A 27210-nucleotide genomic window follows, 5' to 3' on the forward strand; every position below is an offset into this window, starting at 1 on the left:
GAACTCAGTAATGTAGTACATTATTGTACTTACTGTACACATGGGATATTTGGGAATAGGGGGCCAGTTAATGATTTGAAATATCAGATAACTAACTTACTAATCTTAAAGTCTTCTCATTGTAAACCGACTCCATTCTTGAGAGTTTCATGTATCTAGTTACTTTTACAAGCTTTTTTTTATTTTCAAAAGGAACATGTCTTAGGATTTGTATTTGTATCTATAGCTACGTAAAAACAAGTTCAATTATTTTTGTCAAAACATTTCTAACCTTTTTAAGACTAACCACCACAACCTATATATTGCTTCAGATTGTCACAAGTATTTTATGTCATTGTTATACAGTATCACAGTGTTTTGTATAATAAAGACCAAATAATTAAAAAAAACCAATGATAATCTAAATTGTATCTTAGTAAATGCCCATACATAGTTTTCTTGAACCAAGATTGCTGTTTTAAGTAAAATTTATGTACTAGTTTGCTTCCTGTTGCTGTGAGAAAAAACTGACCCAAAGCAGCTTGTGGAGGGAAAGGGTTTGTTGAAGTCAGTGGTTCTCAACCTTCCTAATGCTCTGTCTCTTTAATACAGTTCCTCATGTTGTGGTGACTCCAACATAACAATTATTTTTGTTGCTACTTTATAACTCTAATTTGATACTGTCATGAAACATAATGTAAATATGTGATACGCAGGATAGTTGATTCACAATTCTTGTGAAAGGGTCATTTGACCACGGAAGAGAGTTGTGACCCACATGGTTTAAACATTTGCTTCACAGTCTGTCACTGAGAGAAGTCAGAGAAGAAAATCAAGCTGGAACAAAGATAAGAACCATGGAGAAAAGCTGTTTACTGACTTTTTCCCCTTAGTTGGCTAGTGAAGCTACCTTTCTTGTACAGCCAAGACCGATCTGACAAATGTCAGCTAGGCATTTGTGTATCAACTAGGAAACAAGAAAATTCCTAACACATATGCCTACAAGCCAACCTGATAGAGGCAGTTCCTCAACTGAGCTTCCCTGTTCTTAAGCACATTGAATTGTCAAGCAAGGTTGGCATACTACCACTAGAAAGTGTTATTTTACAGGGGCAGTCTGAAAATTTTTTTTTGAGAAGGCGTATTTAGAAACAATAGAAAATAAGTAGGAGATTACAACAATCATTTTCTAGCCTGGTCTGTAATCTGCAAATGTATTCTTTTACATTATAAGTAATCAATTAAAAATAGCTTTCCCCATATTCCTATTGTGTCTAGCAATAAACTTAGTCAAGTATAAAATATGTTTTTCAATAATAATGAATAGTTTACAATTTTTCAATCTGGGTCTAATGAGGAGAGAGACTTCAACAGTAAATTGAATCCTGAGAAATTTATATGAGAGTTGTTAGGGGTTATACATAAAAGACTTGTTAACTAGGTCTTTGGAAACTGAAATATGATGGCAACAGCTGTAGAAGTCAGACAGCATTCATAAACTGGTGGTGTAGGAGGTCCTTCTGCCTTTGTGTTGCTTTCATTGGTTACTAACGCAACTTCTTTGGGCCTGTTGATGGGGCAGAACTAAGGTGGCTGGAGAGACAGCCGTGGGTACAGGGAACCAAACTTTTACATTTTTGGTTGTGAGCCTAGCCTTTATCAATATGGACAAAACTACACCCATATTCCCAAATATTATTTATAATTGTTTGTTTACATTTAATGGGGGATATGATATAGATATGAATAATTTGCATTGGTATGATTCTTGGTTTATTGATACAAATTTAAGGTCAATTTTGTTATATGTATTTCTGATCTTGATTATGGTATTGCAATTGTGTAGTTCAATTACAAAAATGTAATGTATAATTAAGAAATATAGGTTAATAAATAATCATTTATAATAGTCAAGATTGTAGTCATGTTAGTTAGATTTTCTAGAATTATAGAGATATATTTCAGTTAGATAGGTATTCTTCAAATCTTTCAGAGACCTTCAGAATATGGCATTTAAATGCTTTAAGAACTTAGGACTTTTCATGACAGTGAGATACATCTGTTCCTGGCAATACCAATCTATTTCAAGAGGAAATTGGGCATCAAAGAGGCTCCTTATGGAGTTGATTAGGCATTTGGGCAAGAGACTGCTCTTGCCTGGCCTCCTTCATGGCATGCTGTAAAAACCGGAATGCAAAACCCACAGAGAAATGACTGCTAAACTTGCCTAAACGTGAGATGATCCTTTGGGGTTCCTGCTTCATAAAAGAGTCTGCGAAACATTCTGCAGGATACAAAAGAAAGTGATTGAACGGTCTTTAAAATTTCCTGCTTCATGGAAAAGTATGCTGAGTACTATGGGCTTGGAGGCTGAAGATGGATGTCCCAATGGTACAGAAGAACTTTGGTGACTGTCCAGGCAGCAAGATGTCTCTGTCAATTCTAGAGTTTTGAAAGTTACTTACAATGCACTTCTTGTTTACTTAGGTAATAGTATATCCTTCTATAGTCTTTGATGGAGTTGAAGAATAGATAGATAGTCATAGTTATTGTTTTCCTTAGTTCTGATAAAAGATAAAGTAAATAGAAATATTGTAACTGTAATTATTGCTTAATACCTGTTATATGTAATTTTACTTTGTTAAAGTTAAAACCTTTATATTTAAACAGAAAAGGGAGGTGATGTGGGAGTCCCCTCTGTGTGTTGTTTGTATTGGTTAATGAATAAAGAAACTTCCTTGGCCTAATAGGGCAGAACCTAGGTAGGCAGAGAAAACAGAACTGAATTCTCGGAGGAAGAAAACAGTGTCAGGAGATGCCTTGGACCCATCGCTGGAGATAGACATGCTGAGACTTTGCTGGTAGGCCACGACCTCATGGTGATATACAGATTAATAGAAATGGATTAAATTAATATGTAAGAGCTAGCCAATAGAAATTAGAGTTAATGGGCCAAGCAGTGATTTAATCATACAGTTTCTGTGTGGTTATTTCCGAAAAAGCAGGCCCTTCTCCAACAAGTTGGAACCCTGGAAAGGATTAAAATGAAAACGTGATGTGCAGAGGCGAGATCCAGGGAGCTGAACCCTGAAGCTCCATGGAGGACTGATGCACAGAAGGACTGGTTCCACTGGGGGAGAGGATGAAGCTAATTCTTCTAGTATTGGAGAAATAACAGAATAGACTCACCTCCAGCTATGGAAGGGCCATTCAGCTTCTGGAGTAAAGTGTTGCCAAGGAGGAAGTGTCAGTCTAGGAGGCAAAAGGAAGTAGACAAGAAGTCAAAGATGAGAAGGTAGTTAGTGATTCCTACAGTATGAATATAAAGTTGAGTCTGCTTATAAAGCGAAAATATGACTTATAGAGTTCCAGTCTCAGTACTATAATATTAAGTATGAAAGGGTGTATTTAAAATTGATACACTAGCCTAATAATTAAAACAATCTATTGCCAACAGTTTGATTTCTATAATATAGTATTATGTTGCTCCACTAAAACCATGTGACTCATGGTTAGATTTTGTTTTCTTTTGCTTCCAGTTTTGCAACAGTAGGATCACAGAAAAGAGAACGCGGTGTCTGCTTAGTGAGAAGCAAAATTCCTTTGAAGGCGTCTTCAAAGCATTTGCCTCCACCAAAAGCATTTCAAGTTGAATTTTATCAAATGAAGTTTTGGGTGTAATTAACAGATTAGGCTTCCTCTGAGAAGCAGTTTCATTTTTTTCCCGTGTTTCAATTTTTCCCCTTTTCTCTTGAGACAGGGCTAATTTAAAATTTCTAAGGACACTTCAAAGATGTCTTCACCTTTAATTCATTATCCTTATTGAAAAATAAGGTTCTTAAATGAAATATAGACTTGGAGAGGATAGCTGCCAAGGGGAACAGAGTAGAAAAGTGTGTATCTTGATGAATCTGTAGCCATCCTTTCCACAGCTCCCTTGTTCTGACAGCTGGAGGCTGAGGACATAAAAGAACAGTTCCATTTTGAGCATTAGAATGCAAATAGCATTGTTGAAAGTTATAATAATCCCCAAGCCGGATGGACGTCAGTGCAGTGTTGAGATGTGAATTCTCGAGCTTAGGGGACTCCTCATTGACTTTGGGCAGCTGAGTTTGAAAAGGGGGCTTGGGTATCTGACAGGAGCCATTTTAGCTTTGGAAATGAAACAAAGTTTAACCTTTCATTTTCTTTTAAAGGGAAGAAGAAGAAGAGATTGATGAAGAGGAATTAGAGCGACTGAAGGCACAGTTGGATGAGAATAGACAGATGATTGCTACTGTCAAATGCAAACCTTGGAAAATGGAGAAGAAAATTGAAGTTCTCAAGTAGGTTGCTGCTTTCACATGCAGAAACATAGCTCTCAGAAATCTGATTACCCATGTATTATAGATAATGCTATAGTCACATGTGTGCATGTGCCAGAGAGCTTTGGGATTAATAACTATAAACTGAAATCAATTTTGAACATTAGCATGTAGGCTCGTGTAACTTCTGTGGTCACCTTGAATTATCTGCTCCTGAAATTGGGCTTGCTTAGAAACTATTCCTGTGCAAACAGTGTTTGAAGTTTATAGGTCTGTGTGGTCCTTTGCTTTTGTTTCTCTATAGCTTCCAGATCCTAGTGAACTTTTCCATCTTGGCTCTCGTGAAGGCACAGGGAGGCTGCCAGGACACTAGAACGGTGAATAGGATTCAGTTGAGGCTTATGCTACCAGCTAGTCCTTGGCCACACGTGAGTTACCCGTTTGCACTCTCATGTAGACTGCTGAGGTGGGTGTAAACAGAGGCAGCACACAGCTTTCTAAATGTCTCGTGTGCAAAATCAAGTGAGCATCTCTTTCTGGGGCCGGGGTCGGGGTAAGGCGATAATGTTGTTTTCCTTGCTGTGACCTTCGGAGTGGCAGGCTGTGCAAAAGAACATGGGTGTGTTGATATCCATGTCTGCATCTTTCAATTCTGTCACAGATGTTGTTTTCACAGGAGACAGTTTTATATATGGTGGTGAGTTTCCCAAGCTATCTTCTCTCCAGCCCATTTCACCAGTAATGCTGTCATGTGGGAGGGTCACCTAATTGGTGATAGCAATGATTAAAGGAACTGAAGGAAATCTCAGGACTGTTCACTTCTAGACCTTACTCTGCTAGAGTCAGTGTATTATTTGAGGAAATTATTTTAGTTTTTAACTTCCTGAGAGCTTAGTTATGTCATTAAAAAAAATAAAACCACCTTTTGTTTTTGGATCTGCCTATCCTTCACAGAATTTGTTTGGCTTTACCTTATATATTAAGGTTGTCTAAACTCCAACAATATTGTCTCTGGTGGCAAGCACCATTCCATTCTGTGTATGTGTATGTGTGGTGTGTGTGTGTGTCTGTCTGTCTGTGTATAGTATCTGTGAATATCTATGCACATGGCCCATGCACCTGTTTGCGTATCAAAATACTTTTAATGTAATGAAATGTTAATGCTGTTTTCATAGGTTTAGAAGTGTCCTTATCGACAACCTACAAGTCCCTTCTGGCTCCTGAAATATATTTTGAGATATAAACAGTAAATGAAATTCCTAAACCTGGGATACACACACACACACACACACAGACACACACACACACACAAAACTAAATAGAGAAGTTTAGGCATTATAAAATAATGTCATGGACTTTAAGAGAATAAAATTGAGGAAGAATGCCAAGGAGCAGCCTGACGCTATAGAAAGACCATTTTACCCTAATCTCCCCCACACCACAACCACACAGCCCCCCACAAACAAACACATATACACACACCTTTACCAGCAGCTCCCATGTGGGACGGTAGAGTAGATACAGGATTCAAACTTGAGTTTGAATTTCTTGTCTTCAATTTACTGGCTGTTCAAACTCGAAGGAGATGTAGAGTTTTTCTGACTTTGTTTCTTATAAAGTTATATTTATAGCATGACATGGCATAGAAAACATCTGGGACAGTGTCAGCACACAGCACAAATCTGGGAAGCACCCCCGAACTCCAAAATGTATAAAATTTCTAAAATTGATTGTAGACAGGTTTAACGGTTTGGGGCTAATCAAGAGAAAAGTCTAAAGAATAGCTGCTTATGGTTATGAGGGTGTTGGGAGTCATTCAGTAGTCATTCCCAAATCTTTACTATTTATATTTTAATATTTTTGAGATTGTAATATAATTACATCATTCCCCCTTCCCTTTATTTCCTCTTTTCAAATTCATAGCCTCTTTTTTTCATGTGTTTCTTACATACATTAATCCAACCTGCTTAGTCGATAGAATGTTCCTTGTGCGAGCGTTTTCGGAGTTGAACATTTAAAGAACATTTCACACTAGGAAAATAAACAACTCCATGGCTCCCAATCAAAAGACAGTAATGGAGTTAGGAGCATAACCCAGTGGTAGGGCACATGTCTTGTGTATGTGAGGTTCTTGGTTCAAATGGGAGCACTGCAAAAGTGGATGGGGGGAAAGATGGTTAAGCAGTTGTCATGTAGGTAGGCAGCTTTGGAAATGGTTGTGTCTCTATATGAGCGCTCTAGCAAGACTCAGGAGTGGGTGCTTGGCATGTTCACAGCAGTGAATTTGGTTCTATAGAGACTAAAGGAACTCCTTCACCTCATCGCCCTACCCATGCATAACTGTGCTTCTCATATGCTCTTTGTGTGTATTCAGTTTAGAATATATAGTCTCTGTTCAAATACACAGGACTCTACATAGATGGCTCAAGATAGAAGTCTTTATTTCTTACTCTAAAAACTGCTGATACGAGAGCAAGAACTAGACACTAGCTCTGAGACACAGAAACTATCACTAAGTACATCACTCTGCATAGATTATGTGTGTAGGGAGAAGGGGAAAGTGTGCACCCTTTTTTCATTTACCTAAAAGTCAAGGATAACTTATATTACTTATCTATAAAATTTCTATCACTGCGAATAGTAAGTATACTCCATATTTTAGTAACTCACACGTTTAGCACAGAGGTTGAGTGACTAGATCTTCCTGCTTGTAAAAGGTAGTCACACCCACCAGGGGTGAAATAACACACCTAGGTGGAGGATACCTGCTGTACTTCTTACTCACCAGAAACCAAAACCTTTGGCTATAACACAGCATTATAACTAAAGCTAACTGAGAAACCACTTTATTCTGCTGCTAGGACGTAGCCTTAAAAAACAAAACAAATCCAAAATCCAAGGGCCTGGATTTTGATCTAAAGCTATCTCCAACTTCAGCAATTTACAAATCCAAGAGTGTGGATTATGGTCCATAGTTCTCTAATTGTGGTCCTCAGAGATCAAGCGGTTTGGCTAAGTCAGTTCAGGGCAAGGACGGCCTGAGATAAGAAGGAGTACATCACGTGGTTTCAAGCCAGCTACACCAAGGAGAGGTCTCTGTTGTGCTTACTGTGTACCGTGTTTGCATATGAAACACTCACTGGAGAATGAATGCCCCCATGGAGCTTAAAATAAGAAGCATTACAAAATGGATCCTATCTGGGTGCTTTGAAATGCTTATTTTAGGAAAGGACAGTTTTCATAAATGCACAAATGAGAGTGTATAAGTTCTTCAGGTTTCCTTTTTCATGGAGTTGGCTCATGATAAAACACCATCTAAAGTGATGTACTTCAGATAATAAAAAAAATTCGATGTCATATTAAATCATTTCTAAGTTTTTCAGAACCCTGACCCAGTGTTTTCAGAATATGTCCATTGTGTCTGGCTGTAATTGAGATTTATTAGTTGAGAATAAGAAGCCAAATAGAGAACCCTTAGCATTTTGTCCTAACATGAAGAGGAACTGGCCAATATAAGCCATAAACCTACCAACTTGGTTTGCTTTTTACTAATTTATTTTTGGTTTAGTTTAGGGATGAGGAAGTTAACATCTGTCTAGAAAAGGGAGATTAGACTAGCTGGGCTCTCAGCCCCACCTCCTTAAGATCATTGTGAGCAGCTGTCAGGAGATATTGAGGTACACATTTTCTTCACCTGACATTGTAAAGAAATGAAAGGTTGCACAAATGAGGACTTTTAAGCACACCTAAGAACACATATTTCATCACGCTCATTTCTTTTCTTTTTTTTTTTTTAGCTAACACCTATAATGATAAACAGGCCTTTGTTTCCTGTTTCTCCCTTCCTACTGCACCAGGCATCATTTTTCACCTGGCCTTGAACTCAGAGATTTGCCTGCCTCTGCCTCCTGAGTGCTAGGATTAAAGGTGTGTAGCACAACCTCCTGGCTTAATTAATTAATTTATTTATATTTTGTTTCAATTTTTAAAACAGTTACTCAGCTCTTAGAACTACCTTCATTGTGTTCCATAAATTTGGGATATGTTTGCATTCGCATTCATTCAATTTTAGAAAGTGTTATTTTTTTGGTTAACTTCTGTCTTCATCAATTTTTCATCCAGTAGTGAATTGTTCTTTTTTTTTTTAACCAGTTTGTATACTAACTGTTATTTCTGTCATTGATATCCAGTTTTAATCTGTGGAGGTCAGATAGGATTAATGGTGTTATTTCAATTTTCTTCCATCTGTTGATACTTGTTTTCTGTCCAAGTATGTGGTCAGTTTTGGAAAAACTTCTATGAGGTGATGAGAAAAGGCGCTTTCTTTTGTGTTTGTGTGAAATATTCTGTAAATATCTGTTAGGTCCATTTTGTTAAAACGTCACTTAGCACCAGCATTTCTCTGTTTAGTTTTTGTCTGGATTACCTGTCTATTGGTGAAAATAGGGTATAGTAATCTCCTGCTATCAGAGTGTAAGGGTCAATATGTGATTTAAGCTGTAGTAGTATTAGTAGTTGGTACTCTTTACTCTTTAGGATCTTTCGGGGGATCCACTACCAACCTCTCAAATAAATATACACAGAGGTTTATTAGTATGTATAAATAAATGCCCGGACTTAGTTTGGCTTTTTTTCTAGCATGCTTTTCTTAAATTAGCCAATCTTCTTTTTGCCTCTTGGATTTTTCCTTTTCTTAACTCTGTAATCTTATTTTCATTCTTACTCTGTGATTGGCTATGTAAATGAGTAGTAGACCAATTCTTTTCTCACTCCTTGATCTCTCTTGCTTCTTGATCTTTCCCCCAGATTTCTTCTCTTTTTTTATTCTTTCTACCTGCCAGCCCCACCTTTCCTCTCTTCTGCCTTGCTATTGGCTGTACAGCTTTTTATTAGATCAATCAGGTACAGCTCTTTATTGTTTTGTTTTTAAACAAACTGTGTGCATTGATGTTAAGACTTGCAATTTCCTCTTGTTGGAGTTTTCTTTTGACTTGTAGGTTGTTCTCTATCTCCTCAGATTAGTTTTGTTTTGAAGTTAATTTTGTCACATATTAAAATGGCTTCACCAGCTTGTTTCTTAGGTCCATGTTCTTGGAATATCTTTGTCCATCCTTTTACCAGAATCTGTCTGTCCTTTATTTTAAAGTATATTTCTTGCAGCAGAAGTATGGATCCTGTTTTCTCATCCATTTTGTTAGTCTTTCTTTTTTATGTTGAGAGATGTTATTTAGCAGTGTTTGTTGATTCCATTATTTTATTGTTGGAGGGAGGGAGGGAGAGAGAGAGAGAGAGAGAGAGAGAGAGAGAGAGATTGATTCATCTCTTTATAGTTGCTCATCTGACATTATTTATTCCCATTAATTATTCCTTGTGTTTTCTTTGGTGATGACAGCCTCTTTAGATTCATTCAATACCCTTATAAATGCCCTCATTTTGTATCCTAAAATTTTTCTCTCAAATTGCTTATTATGGATAATTTGTCTTTCTCCAGTTAGCTTAACTTTCTCTTTTTTCATTCTTTATAAAATCAAAGAAAACATGTTATTGAGAGAGAAATTAGATCCAGATTAATATCAGAAATCTCTTATTATTTATATTAGAGTTTAATTGTGTCAAATGCCAGTCTCATTACTATTGCTTCAGAATGTGTCTTTCCAGTCAGTAACAAGCATGAACCTCACAAACTACAGTTAAACAAGAAAAATGTGCTTGTAACTTCCGGTTTTAGGATTTAGCCTACTGATAATAATCCACATGCAAATACCTAACAATTTTCTTTTTGTACTATTGGTGCAATTGTGAGTGTCTAGCAACTTCTTATCAAATATCTCACTTAGGGTTTATTAAAAGGAGTCATAACAGCAACAAAAATCTGATTCTCTTTTTCTTTGGGATTTTTTATAAAATTTCCTTTGCTGAGATGAGCTTTAGAATGCACGATCAATAGATTTTTGTCTGTCCTCAAGAACTCTTTTCTGCTTCAGGATTCACCGTCTATATCTTCCCTGTGCCCTTTGCCCCACAGAGTCTTACAGGTGTACTTACCCTTGCTTTGGATGGGAAAGATTCTCAGGCGCCACCAGGGCTACTCCTCCTGTTTCTTTGGGAAAATGGTGTAGGTGATTATTTTTGTGTGCCTGCATTGAAATCTCATTCACGTAGGCTAGTTAAATCAGCCAAAATTCTTCCCAATGGACAATAGAAAGATATGAGTCAAGGAAAAAATGACCCTAATCTTTGCTAATATTCAAAGATATTTCCCCAAATTGTTGATAATAAACTTTACTCAATAATTGTCACATTTACTTATTCAAAGGTGAAAAAGCTTATTATTTTATCCATAGTTAAAAAAACTATGAACTTCAAAAAACAAAACAAAACTATGAACTTCAAAGAAGCAGGACTTTTATATAGCACCATTTTATGGTAATAAATAATAAGTGATATAGATAAGAAAGTCCTAAAGTTTTCTTCCAGATAAAGGCATGGTTACTGCCATGTGGTTTTACTATCGTGGATGATATCCAGGGACTCTGGATGTTAAACATATGTTCTACCACCCAGCTATACCTGCAGCCATCAGCATAACTGCAACGGAGCATTGTCTATTTCCTGCAGCCTTATCCATCAGCGCATCATGCATGATAAAACCCACTGAATCAGTTTTCTCAGCATTCCAGAGCTTCCTACTTTACAAGTTCTGATGAAACTCAGATAGTTGGACTTACATTCCTCAGCAGTTTAGCTGTAAGTAACAGCTAGTTTTTGCAACTTTTCTATAAGACTATAAATATAATGTTAATTTGAAAGGTGATAAAACAAGATGCATTAGTTAGCACTTAAGATTATCTAGGGACGACTTTGAATATATTTAATCTAATGCGTTTAGCATTAGAAAGAAAGCATATGTGGTCCTGATAAACACAAATGCAAATAATTACATAAATGAGGTTTTGCTGCTTTTGGAAAATCTTATACTGACCTCAGGTAAGACATATATTGTAGATATAATCTATCTTATAATATCTTTAGGGCAAGATGAAGCAATGGCAAGTGACGTACTATTTTGGGGGTCTTTAAGAATGTTTGTTGTAACTGGATGATACAACTGTTATGCTTTATTAAGATATACATGCTAAAATACATCTTTGGAGAACATTATTATAATATCATAATAAGTTGGGATGAGATTAAGAAATGGCAATAATTGTATATTCCAAGTATAAAATGTTTAAGATGTCCATCCTTTAGTTACACAAATTAGAAAATTTTAAATAAAATGAATCAGTTTTCAAATAGTTGTATTGCTAGTGTCACTATATATATATATGCATAGGTTTACATATATACTTTGATATATTACTACATAAATCATTCATATAGTCACTGTGATAGCCACATGAAAATTTATGATTCCTATTGATTAATTTTTATACTTTTGCAAACAATGTTCTTGTATTTCATGACAAGGAGTAGGTCATAGGGATCAGGATAGTCTAGGGGGGAAGCCATGAAAGAACACAGTGAAGCAGTAACTCAAGTCAATTCATCAGAAAGACCAGCTCGTGTAGGATTCCTGTGCTCTTTGGATGACCTTATCTAAGCTTCCGTGCTCCTAAAGAGGATGGCTCTCTCTTCTGAATTTGTCACGTTGAGATCAATCAGATTCACCAGGCAGTCCTGATTACTTGCAAGATGGACTGGACTACAATGATTTTGAAAATATCATTTTAAATTGCTTGCCTACTCATGAACCAAATTACAGAACACATAGTTCTAACAGATAATGGAAAGTTCTGTTGGAACATTTTAGAACCAGTAGTCCCAGACATCAGTGAACAAGTTGGAAAAAGAAAACCTTAACTCTTACAAATGTTTTAAAAAATAATCATAGGACCACATCGGTATTGTGGTGAAGTATTTATTCTGCCAATCTTTCCATGCAGAATGCTTCTTTGTCACAGACAGCATCCCGAGAATGCTTCTGTTTCACAGTATTCAGAATTTATGAAAAAATTCTTAATTAGAAAGCACATGCCTGAATCAGAATAAGTAAATTCTTTTTCAAGCCATATACATGATCTTGTAGAGAGTTGGGTATTAATATAAGAATATTAATCTAAGATTATAGATGTGTGTCACTCGTGGTGGAAATACAACCTTTGTTAGAGAAATCCTGCAAACCGATGCCTAGAATGCCTTTTGCTTCCTACTCGAATTCTATCAGCCTCATACTTTCCAATTCAGTTATTATCTACAATGTCTACTGCATGCCCCACAATTTTAAAGCCTCCATTGTACTTGCCCCTGAATTATTGTTGTAAACATTACAGGCCTATATCTCATTCCTCCTAGTATAGTTTAAATCACAGAAAGAATTCTCCAGGTTTTAAAAAGATTTTTCAAACACTTACCACACTGAAGAAATGATGGCTAAATAGAAGAGAAAATGAAACAATGATAGAAATAAAATAAGGGTTGGAGAGAGGACTCTGCTGTTGAGATCATTTGCTGCTCTGTTAGAAGGTCTGAGTTCAGTTCCCAGCACCCGTGTTAATGCCTTGTACTGCACTGAATGCGTCACACACACACACACACACACACACACACACACACACACACACTCACTCACACACACACACACACGAATAAAATAAATGTCTTGACTAGAATTTGAGGGCATCTGCTTTGTAGTTATACATATGCAAGTATTGTATTGTATTGGCTAAAAGTGATAGTTTAAATTTAAATTACTGTGCCTAAGAAATCTATAAAACAATCACCCCAACCTGTAAGCATCACTTGCCCAAGGACACATAACTTCCTGGAATACTGGGGGCTGTTCACGTAAGATAATAAGCCACGTTTGCTTTTGTAAACAATCTTGGTTGTCCCAACAATAATTAATAAAATTTGTTTCAAATTTAGCTCAAAAATTGTGGTAGTGGTCTCATTCTTGCCCAGCGGGGTGAACAGTATCTGCCCCAGTGTGGTATGCCTGCTGCTGGGAATAATTTTCTCCCCGTGAAGCGGCATGCAAACACTCCCCTTTGGCAAAGTCTTGGCCGGTGAGCGCAGTTACAGTAATGTCTTAAGTTTACTGCCTTCATCCTGAGAATTTCAAAGTTTAAGACTCATTTGTAGCATTAGGGTCACAGTCTCACCAAACCTCATTTCTGTTCAAACATCAGATCCATAATAGATGGCTGAAGAATGTCCAGAGGGTTCAGGGGTTGATCCAGTACTCCACAGCCCTATACTCCCAAACCTTTAGGATAGAATATTGCTTTCCTGATCCTCAAGGGACTTATTTAAAAAAGCCCTCAACAGCAGCGGGGCAAATAGACATAAAACCTTCTTATACCAGTCAGCCAAAGTATATAGTGAGATGTTTATAAAATCAGCACTGGAGAGTTTTTCATACTATATGTCAATAGGCTGGTTTGTATTGCGCTATAGAGAGAGAAGAAAATAACCCACACTTTTCCTATTCCTTCTATTGTTAAGTTGGTTGACTTGGACTCTGTAAATGAAACTAACCAAAAGCACATTAGCATGAGGAACACAAAGTTTATTGCTGTGGGCACTGAGCTTGCACAGATGACCAGTGAGTGAGGAGTAACTCAAGGAGTGGTTCCAGTGCGTACTTAGAATGTTAATCATAGGACACATGTCTAGAGAAGTCGGGGCTAGGAAAAAGGACTTTGACTACAGAGTAGCAAACTGGAAATCAGCTACCATGATGACACAATGGAAGATATAGTCCAGATAGTAAAATTCACAGTTGAGCCTTCTGAACTGATAAAAGGTAGGGAATGGGAGGGGGTACCTTATCTTCCCTGCTTTTAGACAAGTAAGGGCACAGAAAACTTACATTTGTTGCTTCTCATTTGCTTCAGCTCAAAATTGTCCTGTTCTATTTTTTGCCATTTTACGATATTTTGTATATTACGGCATATACATAAGTGACATATTTTAGGGCACTGTATTCTGTTATCTTTCAGTTCCTCCTGCTGACAAGAGTGTTGATAGTTATTTGGTGTTTTTCTACAGAGGAATGCCAGACAATATTTGTAACCCAGGGTAGGCACAGGGGAAGAATGTGTGTTGTCCTGTTTCCTGCTACAGTAATACAAAGAATTCTTTAGAAGATATAAATTGAATCTTAGTTAGGTACAGAATAGGGTTAGGAAAACTTAATTACAAGCAGAAAGATTATCTTCTAATATTTAAAGTATTAAACACAAACCCCACCTCTGTTGTTATTGCTTCATTTCATCTCCTATTACCCGGAGATGCTTGGCTGACCTTCATGGTACAAATAAAACTTGCATTTTCTTTTGACATTTGAGCCAGTCCTGAAAATCAGCACTGTTTTAGAGATTTGGAATCTTAGTGTGCTTCCTCTTATTGTGATAAACACCATGATCAAAACAACCAGGGCAAGAAAGGGTTTATTTCATCTTACAGCTCTCAGGTCTATCACTGAAGGAAGTCAGGGCAGGAGTTCAAGGCATCTGGAGGCAGGAACTAGAACAGAAACCATGGAGGGGTGCTGCTTACTGGCTTGCTCTCTTTGGCTTGCTTGGCCTGCTTTTTTTATATAACCCAGCACTACCAGGTCAAGGTTTGCATGGACCACAGTGGGCTAGGACTGTCTACACACCCATCTGATGGAGGCATTTCCTCAGCTGACATTTCTTCTCTCTAGAGGACCCTAAAGTGTGTCAAATTGACACAGAACTGACTAATATACCTAGGGGACAAAAACATCTGAAATATTTCCGTTACAGTAACTTTGATCCCTAAAAATCCGACCACCCTAAGCTTTGTTTATAACACATTTCCGTGTGTTTTATTAGTGTCAGGGAAAAATTACTTTAAAAACCTTTTAAATGCAGGTTTTTCTAGAATTCTTTTGTGGGGGCAGGGGCCTAGCATAAGCAGTATCTTCCTTTTTCCTAAGGTTCCAATGATAAGCAGGGAGCACAATCTCACTACAGTTCATGCCGAGGAACTACTGAGTTTATTGAGTATCCTCACAGAGCATGGGTAAGGGGTTCCTTACAGGAGCATGAGTACTTCTTCCCCATATAAACCACTCCTGGAAAGCCTTACCCACCAGACATAGAGGCTTCCCTGTGGTTGAAACCCCTGCCCTTCCTATCCCCAATCCATATCCTCTCACAGCTTCCCTCAAGCCCCAAGGCTACATTCAATTAGGGCAGAATTAGATGCAACTGGTTGTGAGTGGTGGGTGGATGCCCCAGTAAGGTGACCCCCCACCTCTGTCCTACCTGCCTACACTCCTAGGTGGGAAGATCGGCAGGTCCAGCTGTGCCAAGCCTTTGCAAAGAGATCAAACAGAACCCTTGAAGATGGCAGCCTGACTAGGAGGATAGTCCTGCACGTTGGAAGGTCACTCAAAAGTTGCTAGTAAAAAGTTTAAAGATCATTGGTCTACTGGGGAATAGCGATTGTCTTGTTGTCTTTGGGGCTCTTTGTCTCCTTATACAAGGATTTAAAAATGAATGAAGAAGGATGCTTGAAGGCAGTAATATTAGAGTTTCAGAGAAAAAGTACATATCAGATGAGATGTGAAGGCCAGCCGCTGTTAAAAGAGAGACAGAGGAGAGAAAGAGAGTCATGCCTCTTGGTTAGGGTCAGATAGGGATCTGTTCAGCAGTAGAGAGCAGCAAGTAGATATACGAATGAAGGAGGGAGGAGAGGATGAGGGGCTTCACAGAAAGAGTGAGAACGCATATTAAAGCTTTTGATCAACATCCAAAAAGCAAGAAGAGGAAGGAAAAGAAAAAAAAACATGATTAGTTACAGGCCATGGGCCCAAGTTCAGAGGGCATCAAATTCCAGGTTCCTGACTCTCAAGACAAAGACTGCACCAGGGACGCAGGGTTATAAGGAGAAATAGAGACAATTTATTACAAAGGAGGATCCCCGAGAACAGGAGTGAGCCGAGGTAAAAAAGTCCTCAAGGAAAGGATGGTCTCTCACTTCTCCTACTTGTATAACATGGGGTTTTGTGGTACAGGCTCAGAGCTTTGCCTGAAGGGCAGCCTGCCCCGAGCATGCTCCATTTCTGATCATGTCCACATAGATTTCTCATGTTTCTCTGCCATTCTTTTATATTCTAGTCTTTCAAAAAATGGTTTTTTTTTTTAGAGTGAGATAAACAAACAAGACACCAAAACCAGGCACATGTGTGCAGGTGGCCAATGAAGCCAGAAGAGGTCATGGGATGTTTGGAACTGTAGTTAAAGCTAACATGGGAGCTGGACCCAGAAGTCCAGCTGTCTGCATGGCAGAAAACTTCTGTGCTATTGAATGCAGCCTCCAGCCCCTTGATGTTCTAGTCTCCAGTCCCAGCTCCTTTATCTCATGCCATGAAAGTCTGAAACACATATATCTTAAATGTGAAGTGGGATTGATCTAAAAGTATACTAAAATAAGCCAGCTATACAAGCCTAGACGTTATACAAAAGCATATGAATTCTTGTGGTTCTTTCCAGTTTTGCTTCATGCTATCAGATGGCCAGTTAAGTGGTTTCTCTTAAGCATTATGAGATAGTGAGCTAGGGATGTGAAAATGAATTTCTTCACATAGACTCATAATATACAGAGTCCTTCTTCCCCAAGGGCACATTAAAACAGTTAGAAATATACTGAAGCTTATCAGCACAACTCTCTGAAAATTAGTCTACCATATGAAACTCTTTTAAACGTGGTCTCGGCCAGTGATATTTGATTCAATACCAGATATTGCCTTTAAGTTGCACATCTGAACTGTTTGGGACACTGGAGAGACACTGACCCGCATCTCACTCCTAGAGAACACAACATAAGTGATCTGAGGTTGCAAAGACATAGGCCTGGAAACTGCTAAAGAACCTACAGTGATGTCAAGGTGCAGGTATCCAGAAACCACAGCTCGATTGTCATCCAGCGCTTTCACCAATGAAAATGTAGTCAATTAGAAGTGTTGAAATTCACTTGTGTGCAATGTGTTGTATCATATACTAGGAAACCAGAGGGAAAGTCAGCCCTGTATGTAAAGGGCTGTTAAACCAGTTACTATTTTATAGCACATATGTTAGTTGTCACGAACTAAGCTAAGCATCTTGTATTGTCTTGGGAGCTATGAGAACCCTCCAATGTGTCCTCTTTGTCATTTCCATTTTGTAGATGAATCTATTGAGCACCTCAGCTATTCTTATTATTGTCAATAGAATCCCCTCTTTAAAGTAATACACGTCTTGACTCATTACTTCCAGAATCAGGATAACTTAAATTATATATAATTGTATTTATATGTAATATATATGTTATTTAGGAAGTTTATGGTGTTTATTTTCCATCGTGGTGTATGAAAACAACTTCTCACTTCTGTAATTCTGTTTTAATTACTTATCAATATTTCATAAAAGTCTGAGTTTTATAGATAATTTGGCTAATTAGTTTTGAAATGTCAGTACTTATTAACAAAAGACCTTCCATTCTTCCGATTCCTTCCCTGGGAAATATTTACGAACAACATTTTTGGTCATACTTAGCCTAAGCAGCAGTTTTGAAAGTCTCTCAGTTATCTGAGCAAGAAATTGGTTGCTTCTCCAAGCTATCAAATTGTAAGCAAGAGGAAAGAAAAGTCGACTTAAGCCTAACCCAACGCCAACTTGTTTCAGGGATGAGAATGTGCCAAAGGCAGAATAGCTTGTTCTGACTCCTCTGTGTACTCAAGGCTGTATCATATGCTGAAGGTAAATTATCTATTTTGTAAGTTAGGCCAAAGTGTGCTCTTTCAGGTAACTGTGAAAGCATTCTCGAAAGCCCATGAAACCTTATTATTCTAATTACCATCAAAAGGGGTTGGTAAATGAATGATGAGGCCAGGTATTATTGTCATTAAATAGACCATACTCAATAATTCATCTCCAAGTCTGGGGTTACAGTCCAGAGTGCAGTACACACTGTACCAGGGCTCTGAGACCCAGAGACCAGATTACAATCTTGGTAGAAAGCATTTGTTGAAAGCAGTTCAGGGGGTTGGCACACATCTTTCAGCCAGACATTTGGGTGGTTTACAGCCAGAAGATATTCAAGGCTTACATGTGAAGTACAATTTCATTTTATTTGTAAAGATTCTTTAACTAATCTAGAAAAACTACACACAGATAGGAAAGTGAATTCACTATAGGAAAAAGGATAAAGATGTTTTCTTAACTTTTGGTTTTCTAATGGCTATTTTCTCTGCATTCTGCATTCTCCTCAGGCACCGTACTCTGAGGGACATTGTCTCCGTACCTGTGCATTTTCTTTTTTTACTTTGTATCTAGCTGCACAGTGCAAATGTTGTTTTTGGTTAAGAAATCTGTTATCAGGGAGGACCTGATTGGTGGGCACTTTTTTTTTTTACCCTAAAGTTGCAGTTCATGCAGAAGGTCATTCATAAACACAATGTTAAGAAATGTTCTTCCACTGTGTTCCTGATCTGTATCCTCTGATCATGTACAATCTTCTGGACCTCTAAGTAACAATGAGGCTTCTGTTACCAGGCCAGCATCAGATGTGAGAGGAAGGCAAAGAAGCTCTTCCTTGTAAACAGTTATTCTCAGTACACTTTGGGGCATTTGGCTCTGTTTTTAAAGCACCTCCAGGATTTCTGATAAATTATATCGAATAGCTATTTTGGCCATGGGGAGCTAGCAGGTAGCGAAGGTGTTCTGGGATCTTTTTGTTCTTGTGGGGTGTGTGTGTGTGTGTGTGTGTGTGTGTGTGTGTGTGTTAGAGAACAGAGAAGGAGCAGGGCATTAGGAAAAAGAGGAACTCGTGTTAGATTATGTGATGCCCAGCAGTCTAGACTTTCTCTGAAAACCAGACAGAATATACATATTAAGAGTTGAGTAGGATGATGCTCTTCATTTGCTGTGATAAAATATCCTGGTAAAAGCTACTGAAAGAGGAAAGGCTTTACTTTGACTTACAGTTCTGGAGGGACAGAGCACATCATGCCGGGGAAGACATGGTAACAGGCAGGAAAGGTGTGACAGCAGGAACAGGAAACTGGGTGATCACATCTTCATCTACATACAGAAAGCAAAGGGAACAGGAAGTAGTTGGGTCATTCTATAAAACCTCAAATCCCCTGCCTGCCTCCATGTCAGTCTTCCTCCACTAAGGCTATACCTTCTAAAGGTTCCATAACCTCACCAAACAGCACCACCAGCTAGGGACCAAGTACTTAAATGCACGAGCTTCAGGGGACATTTCCCATTCAAAGTACCACAGATGGTTACTGAAAGACAAACTTAAGAATATACTTGGGGTCAAGAAAACTATCAGTAGCTAATGAAGGAAGCAATAAAACATCTTTCTAATGTGCAAACAAAAATGTATCTTTAATAACTAAGAAAATCTTTATTAAAGACACACAACTATGGGTTCATATTATTAAGTGAATTTGGAATTAATTTTGTAATGGTTATAATTCAGTTGTACTTTTACTGATTTCATGCTCATCAGTTCTTAAAATTAGCATAACTATCTACTCACACAATTAAAAACCTTGGCTCAAATAGATAATAGAATAGGTATTTCTTATACTTCTGGGGCTTAGATAAAAAATACATTCTTTCTAATGGTCCATTCATGTAGAAAATGTTCTAAATACAGTGTAAACAAAATGTGGTTCATAATAAATACGAAGTATCTGCAGTGCTGGATAGGTGTTCAGAGAATGATCAATGATTGCTGAACTTTTGGTTCTGAATGAGTTTAAGCATCTAGCAAGCAATGTAAATGAACAAATAGTGGTGGAGGGAAGTAGCAGACAGATAAGGAATACCCAGTACAGAAAACTAGAGTAGCCCGATCGACTGCACACCAATGTAACTTTGTCAACTCAAGGCCTTGCAGACATCAAGCAGAAGTCAACCAGGGAAGCTGAAAAGATCAGGTACAGTTCCAGATTGGACTGTGGCTCCATGGGGGGACTCCTGGCTTCTCTCACCCACAGAAGACATTTTTGTAGTAGAGATCAACAACATCTCTGTTAGAAAGGTAACCTGTTCATTGTTCCTGAGGATGTAGTGTTATTACTGCCCTCCACTCTTGCTTTTTGTTGTTTGCTTGCTTGTTTTGTTCTTGTTTTTTGTTTTCCCCATTACAGAGCTGGGGGCAAGCCAGCCCAAGGACTAGGACACGGGGTTTTAGAGGAGACAAGGAAGGGTGTCTTTGCTTCCAATGTTCCCTTTCAACAAGCTTACGCAGCACAGGACAGTTATATCTATAAAGATATAACTGGCAGTAAAGTATGCTTATAAAGTGGTTGTTTTCTTACATTTGAATAACAAATTATGATTTTACTACCCAGAACTTTTTGTTCTCTTTATGCATTATTATAATAAACAATGGTATGATAACTCCTACATATATTTGCTTTTTAGGTTTCGAAATTTTTGGTGTCAAATAATTGAATAATAGTTCTACAGTAATACAAGATATCAATCAGTTCCTCAAAAAGCTCACTGCAGTAGATGAACTTGAATAATAAATACCACGAGTTTTATAGGGAACTCACAGATAGAACACAATTATTCATAAACATTTCTGGTGGCACATTAAAAGAAAAAGAAAAGAAATTTGAGAAAAGTGGCATTAGTATTCAAAACAGGTTCATGGTTAAGAAATGCATGGAAGGACTTGGACCTTACTTGTAGAAGTGGTTTTTAAAAGGGTTGCTGCTTGTGAAGTGGGAGGGGAGGGTCACCTTGACCCTGAGTGGGTATGACTTTTCTGGTAGTGTCAAGTGAGGCAGCGAGGTGTGCTGTGTACATTCTGGGCACTTCCCATGCTTCTTGGCATCGATAAATACCATTTCCTATACTCATCCAGTGTTTTTCATGAATAAAATTATAAGCCAGCAAGGCTAAAATTGGTGTTTTGTTTAAGTCAGTTCATGGAATATCAATCATGTTAGAACAAATTTCAGTGTTTGGAAATAAACATTGTAGTAGATGGCTTCAATATTTCCAGCATCTGTATTGCCTCTTGTTCCAGTCACCTCCTTGGGAAGGAGTGAAGGGATTGTTGAAATATTGTTGATTGAGAAATCCTGACCTGTTAAAAGCCCTGTGGGAACAGCCACATTGTGCCAGACCCTGACCAGTTAGTGGCAATCCTGAATAGGTATAATTATATCTGAAAGTAGAACTCATGAACGTGAATACAGACACCATCATAAGCATGTACAAGGCTGCAGAGTCAACTCACAGAGCTGCTTAGAACTGAAGGAAGCTCATCTGTATTTTACAGCCTTTGGTTCAGCATTTTACACAGTGTGTGTCAGCTACTGCCCTCATTCTAGTCTGAAAATTTATATAACAAATGGTGTTTAAACACGATGCTTTCTTTGTTGCATGGGCCTGAAAATAAGTCAGAAAGCTCAGTTTATAGTATTTTACACTGTTTTATTAAATATTATAAGAGGTCTCAATGCTTTAGAAATTATTTTTCAAACAACCTTCCCAACCCAAAAGGCATGCCAGAGTGTTTGATAAAGCTAGCCCCAAATTTTTCTCTATTTCTAGGACATCACCAGTTAAATTTCAGAGAAGAATAATTATGAAGTTCACAATCTAAGTCATGGGACTAAATGTCCTTAACATTTGTGAGCATGGAGAATGAAATCATTAAATACAATTTTGCAGCCAGCTTCATATCATTTTATCGAGTATTTTTCATTGTCAAGATCAAAACCATAAGGTGGTGTGGTGGCCTGCTCTTCAGATTCAGCAGGTGTTGGGTGTTGTTTTTGACCAAAGAGACTTCGCCATGGTGCTTGTGTTTGTGTGCCAGACTGTAGGTGGGCACTTGCCCACATGTTTATAAGGAAGGTCTATTCCTATCTCAAACTAGGTAGCTGGTGTTTGGTAGTTTTGATCTCCGTGTATTATGAGATTCTATGCTTAGCATGGAAATTAAGAAACATCCTATACAAAACTCCTTTTCTAAATTTCATCTTAAAAGACTTACTCTATACAGTAAGTAGTAAGTTCATAGTCACGTGTGAAGGGTCTTATCTGCAAAACCACGGTTTTAGGGGCCACCCAACTGACCATCACATTACAGCCACAGAATCACAACCTGCTTGAATTGTCCTTCTCACTCTGATCCCTCAGAGAAGAGAAGCCAGAGCCACCTCAAATTTTAAAGTTGTTTTCATTGAACAGACAAAGCAAAATGACTGTTAGCCAGGTAGGGTTAATAGAACAAATTAGATTGGGTAGCAAAAACAGCAAACATTTATTTCTCACTGTTCTATTGGCTGGGTATCCATAGTCAGGATGCTAGCACCATTCCAGTTGCAGATAGCCAATTGGTTCTATTCTTATTAACCTCTCCCATCCTCACATGCTGGACAGAGGTTAGCTAATTCTGGTGGTTAGACAGCAATCCCTTTTACCATCTACCGATTCTCCCTTCACAGACTAGTTAGGCATTCACTGTGTGATAGTTCCGTTGATGTCCTCAGATACCATGGTATCCCATAGAATGACATTGCCTGGTGGCATTGTCAGCATATGAGTTTCTACATGTTCACTTTATGACATTTGAACAAACACAAAATGTGTCTCTGTTAGAACACAGCGTTATTGTTCATTGATGCAGGGCTGTAGCTCCTGAAGTGGTCACTCCATGTTCTGACATACTGGAATTATAACAACAGGGTGGTGTGGGGAGGGGCAAGTATTCCGTATCTAACAACAATAAAAAACACGTGTTTTTAACATGTTCCCATTATACATTTTTGATAATTTAATACACTTTTTAATAAACACTGATGTGAGTACTGAACATGTATTACTATCTGGGAGTCATGTGAAATTTAATTTAAATCCCTGTCTGAATTTGAGACTCAGATTCTTCCTTTCCCTACTCTTCCTCAACCTTATGTGTTTTGGAGTGTGACTTTTGTTCTCTGAGCCATAACTACTGTCATAAAATTAAATACCAGGTCAGCTTGTCCTCAACTATTTGTTATTTTCTTTTTCTTCCTTTCTTTTATTTTTTTTTTAAAAAATGGAAAAAAATTCAAAATAAAGATTTTGGTTGCCAGAATCTGAAATAAACTTCAGGTTTAATTTTATATATGATGGGAATGGGTAGAAAGATTCCCCATCTTTACATTTGACACAAATACCCCACTTTTCAATGACTCCAGCTGATAAGTGAGACTAAGTATATCTTACACTTCCTGGCCATTTTTTTAAAAAAAATTAAAAATGCATTAAATGTCTCTGGGTGATAGATTTTTACAAAGGTGCCTAAAATCATGAATGCATACTTGACACAAATGCAGAAGTCACACCATTTAGGTGTTCAAATAGGGGTGTACAGGAGGCAGGATGCAAACCCAGAATTGGGGGCATTGCAAAATATGTTGCATGGACCCAACACTTGTGTTAAAAAAATTAAAAATCTCTAAGTTATAAAATCCAACTTTGGTTTAGTCGCTGAGGGCAGAGAGAGTGTAGAAGAAAGAAGGTAGACCACCTAACCAAATTAAATGTCTCCTATTTGTGTGTCAACATGTTTGACCACTTCTTCCTTTCTTTTCCCAGGGAAGCAAAGAAATTTGTGAGTGAAAATGAAGGGGCTCTTGGGAAAGGAAAAGGGAAGAAGTGGTTTGCATTTAAGATGATGATGGCCAAGGTAAGCATTTCATGATTCAATCTGACCAGTGTCACAGTGGCCCTGCAGGAGAGAGAGAGGGAGGGGGGGGGGGGTAGAGAGGGGAGAGAGGGTTAGAGGGGGGAGAGAGGGGGAGAGAGGAGAGAGAGAGAGTATTGTTTCTGTTCTGTGGGGCTGAAACCAATCTTAACTCTACACATGCATACATACAACAAAGACTCATATGGTATATGGTGTTGTATTAAAATTTTTGGTGGGATTTAAGATTATCCTTTAGGATATACTAAAAAAATTAAATAGTTGCAAATGCTGATTTATGCCAAGGGACTAACTTGATTTTACCACTTCCAGATGTAAAAGACTGGACACCCATTTTATTTTCATTTTCTAGAGGTTACAGGGTCTCTTTTCAAGGCTTCTTTCCCTAACTGTTTCTAAGCTAAACTGCTATAAAAAACCCTTCCTCAACCCCTTTTCTTTTGCTATCAGGAACCTCGACTAGACACCACAAAGAAGATAACAAAAATGATAGCTTCATAAAAATACAGATTTGGGAGAAATATAGGCAAGAGGCTTACTTTTAAATGCACTTGCTGTGGGCCACACACAATACCAAATCTCTCTATCAAGTTCCATTTCTTACAGTGAAGTAGGTCCATAGATTTTATGCTGTAAAAACTGTAGCTAAGTGTATTCAGTGGAGAAAGAGAACTTTGCAAGGGCAGTGTGAAGATCTTCGTTTTCATTTAATGCACACAAATAGCTAACTTACTTTACTCTTTATCTTTTATACGCATTCAGTCATACTGTGTGTGACAGCTTTGTTTGTGTCTTCTTTGTTGTACGATTGGTGTCACGAGATAAAATTCTGTTGCTGGGGTTTTACAGTTCATGTTTAAAAGTAATACATTATGCATTGTATGAAGATGCCATAATTTACATATTCACATATTCCACTGCTGATCGGCATTTGGGCCCTTCCTACTTTTGAAAAATCGTTTGAACTTCAGGGTTGGACGGTTGTGTCTACTTATCTCTCACAAAGTCCAGCCATAATGAACACATATGGAAGGTTATCTGCTTCATTGTCATTTTCTCCTTAGTCCTCTTGACCATAGCTCACCCAACACTACAAAGTAGAAGACAGACCTTTTGGAAAATGAATTTGTTATATTCTGTGATGCCCTTTATATTTTGTTGAATATTCTCTTTTATCAAAATGAAGAGTCTCATGTATGTGATAATTGTGAATCAAATTGGCCTGTGTTCACACAGCCTGCTTAAGGAGACTAGAGATCTTTCTAGAAAAATATTCCATTGGTTCCTCATGCACTGAATATTAAACACAGAATTTATACCAATCACCCTAATAACGTGATTCCTATTCTGCTGTTGTCTGAAAGAATGAGCAGATTTTTCTGATTGGTTGGTATACTCTGTTTGCTTTTGACCTGTGTGTGACTATTGCTCAGGCTGTCCTTCACTTGCTATCCTTGTGTGCCAGTCTCCCAGGGATTGTAAGCATGTTTGATAATAGGATTTTGTTAAATTATGTAGGAATGGCTAGAAATAGGGAAGGACATGGGTCCTGTTGTTTTTCCTAAATAGCACTAGTTGGCGCTAGAGCTCCCTTGAAGCCACTCGTGATCTGGGGAATGGAGAATGAAACATCTAGAAACACAGGAGACTGACTACCTTACTAGTGTTTGGCTTTGTTTTCAGAAATGGGCAAAATTCCTCCGTGACTTTGAAAACTTCAAAGCCGCTTGTGTCCCGTGGGAAAACAAAATCAAGGCAATTGAAAGTAAGTGTTTACCGGCTGTAATGAGATGCGGGAAAGCTCCCCGAGAATAAAATCTCGTGAGCTTTTCACGGACCTTTCCCTGTTTGTGGACTCTTGGGGAAATTGAAAACCAAACAAACCATCAATGCAACGAACTAGGCAGACCTCGACCCTGTCATTGTGAAGCTCTGTGTTAGTCGGCTGGCTGCTGAGATGAGACACCTGATGTAGTGAATGCAAAGGGACAGGATGTTTATTTCGGCTCACGGGTTCAGCTTTCTGTACATAATCACCTGGCCCTGTAGCCCTGGGCCCGATGGTGGTGGTTCGCCTTGTAATCTTGGGGTTGTGTGGTAGCCACAGCCTGATCACTTCAAGGCAGGGGGGCTGTGAGTGAGAGACAAGGAGGGGCCGTGGTTCTGTATCCTTTTTGGAACTGTGTTCTAGGTGACTTCACTTCCTTACTCTGGGTCCCCACCTCCTAAAGATGCCACTACCTCCCAGGAATCCCACAGCTGACAACATAGGACGTGGGGACATTCCAGACCCGACCTGTGCATGTTGTACCAGCACTTATCAAGGACAGCACTGGAGACTGTCTTCCTTGTTTTATTCTGGGCAGAAGCACTTGTCTCTTAGCCAGGAAAGGAAGTATTTTATACAGTGACTCTGCCCCATATTGGGAAGGCAGTGGATAATATGTTACAAATATATACTGTTGGGAACCTTAGACAATAACCAAAGCAACAATTTTAAAGAGGAGTCTTAATAGATCACATTCAGTCTTATAAATGTAAGGAGGCCGCTTGTTTGTTTCCCGGCTGCCAGGCAGCTCAGACCCAAAATAATCACACAGAAACTATATTATTTAAAACACTGCTTGGCCCATTAGCTCTCACTTCTTATTGACTAACTCTTATATCTTAATTTAACCAACTTCTGGTAATCTGTGTATCGCCACTTGGCAGTGACTTACTGGGTAAAGTTTCATTGGCTCTGGCTGGGCTACATGGCTTCTTTCTACATACCTTTCTTTCTCCCAGCATTCACTTTAGTTTTCTTCACCTAACTCTTTCTGCCCTGCTCTGCTTTAGGCTCAAAGCAATCCTATATTAACCAATGATATTCACAGCATACAGAGGGGGATCCCACACCACAAAAAGAAGACTAAACACAAAAAATTTGCTACCTTGATGTTCATAATGGACCTTCATTTTCTGTGCAATGCTCAGTAAGTACAGAAAGGCGAAGGATTGCTTAATATAGCCATGTTTGCATAGAAAAGAACAATTAAAATTTAAATATTGTAAAAAATCAGTGCATCAGTAAAAATACTCTACATAGAAAAAAATGAATATTTGGGGGGAAATCACAGTTTTGGCAGGTGTGGTTCCTAGGGTTATGGTAAGGATATGACTTTCACCAATGCCTGTTCAGATC

The 27210-nt window shown here is 38.2% G+C and overlaps 1 protein-coding gene across 1 annotated transcript in view; it reads left to right on the top strand.

Moving 5' to 3' along the window:
• Tmc1 (transmembrane channel like 1) overlaps positions 1–27210 on the top strand; it is a gene marked incomplete at its 5' end in the record, with an annotated part of 103955 nt that overhangs the window by 10195 nt on the left and 66550 nt on the right. Inside the window, 3 exons of the mRNA XM_041662150.1 lie at positions 4176–4304; positions 23918–24008; positions 25710–25791. Of these exons, the coding sequence (XP_041518084.1) occupies positions 4176–4304; positions 23918–24008; positions 25710–25791 (302 nt within the window). The remainder of the gene's footprint in view (positions 1–4175; positions 4305–23917; positions 24009–25709; positions 25792–27210) is intronic.

This window comes from Microtus oregoni, unplaced genomic scaffold, assembly GCF_018167655.1.
Source record: "Microtus oregoni isolate MIOR12 unplaced genomic scaffold, Mior012 000012F_ref0000307, whole genome shotgun sequence".
Lineage (NCBI taxonomy): Eukaryota > Metazoa > Chordata > Mammalia > Rodentia > Cricetidae > Microtus > Microtus oregoni.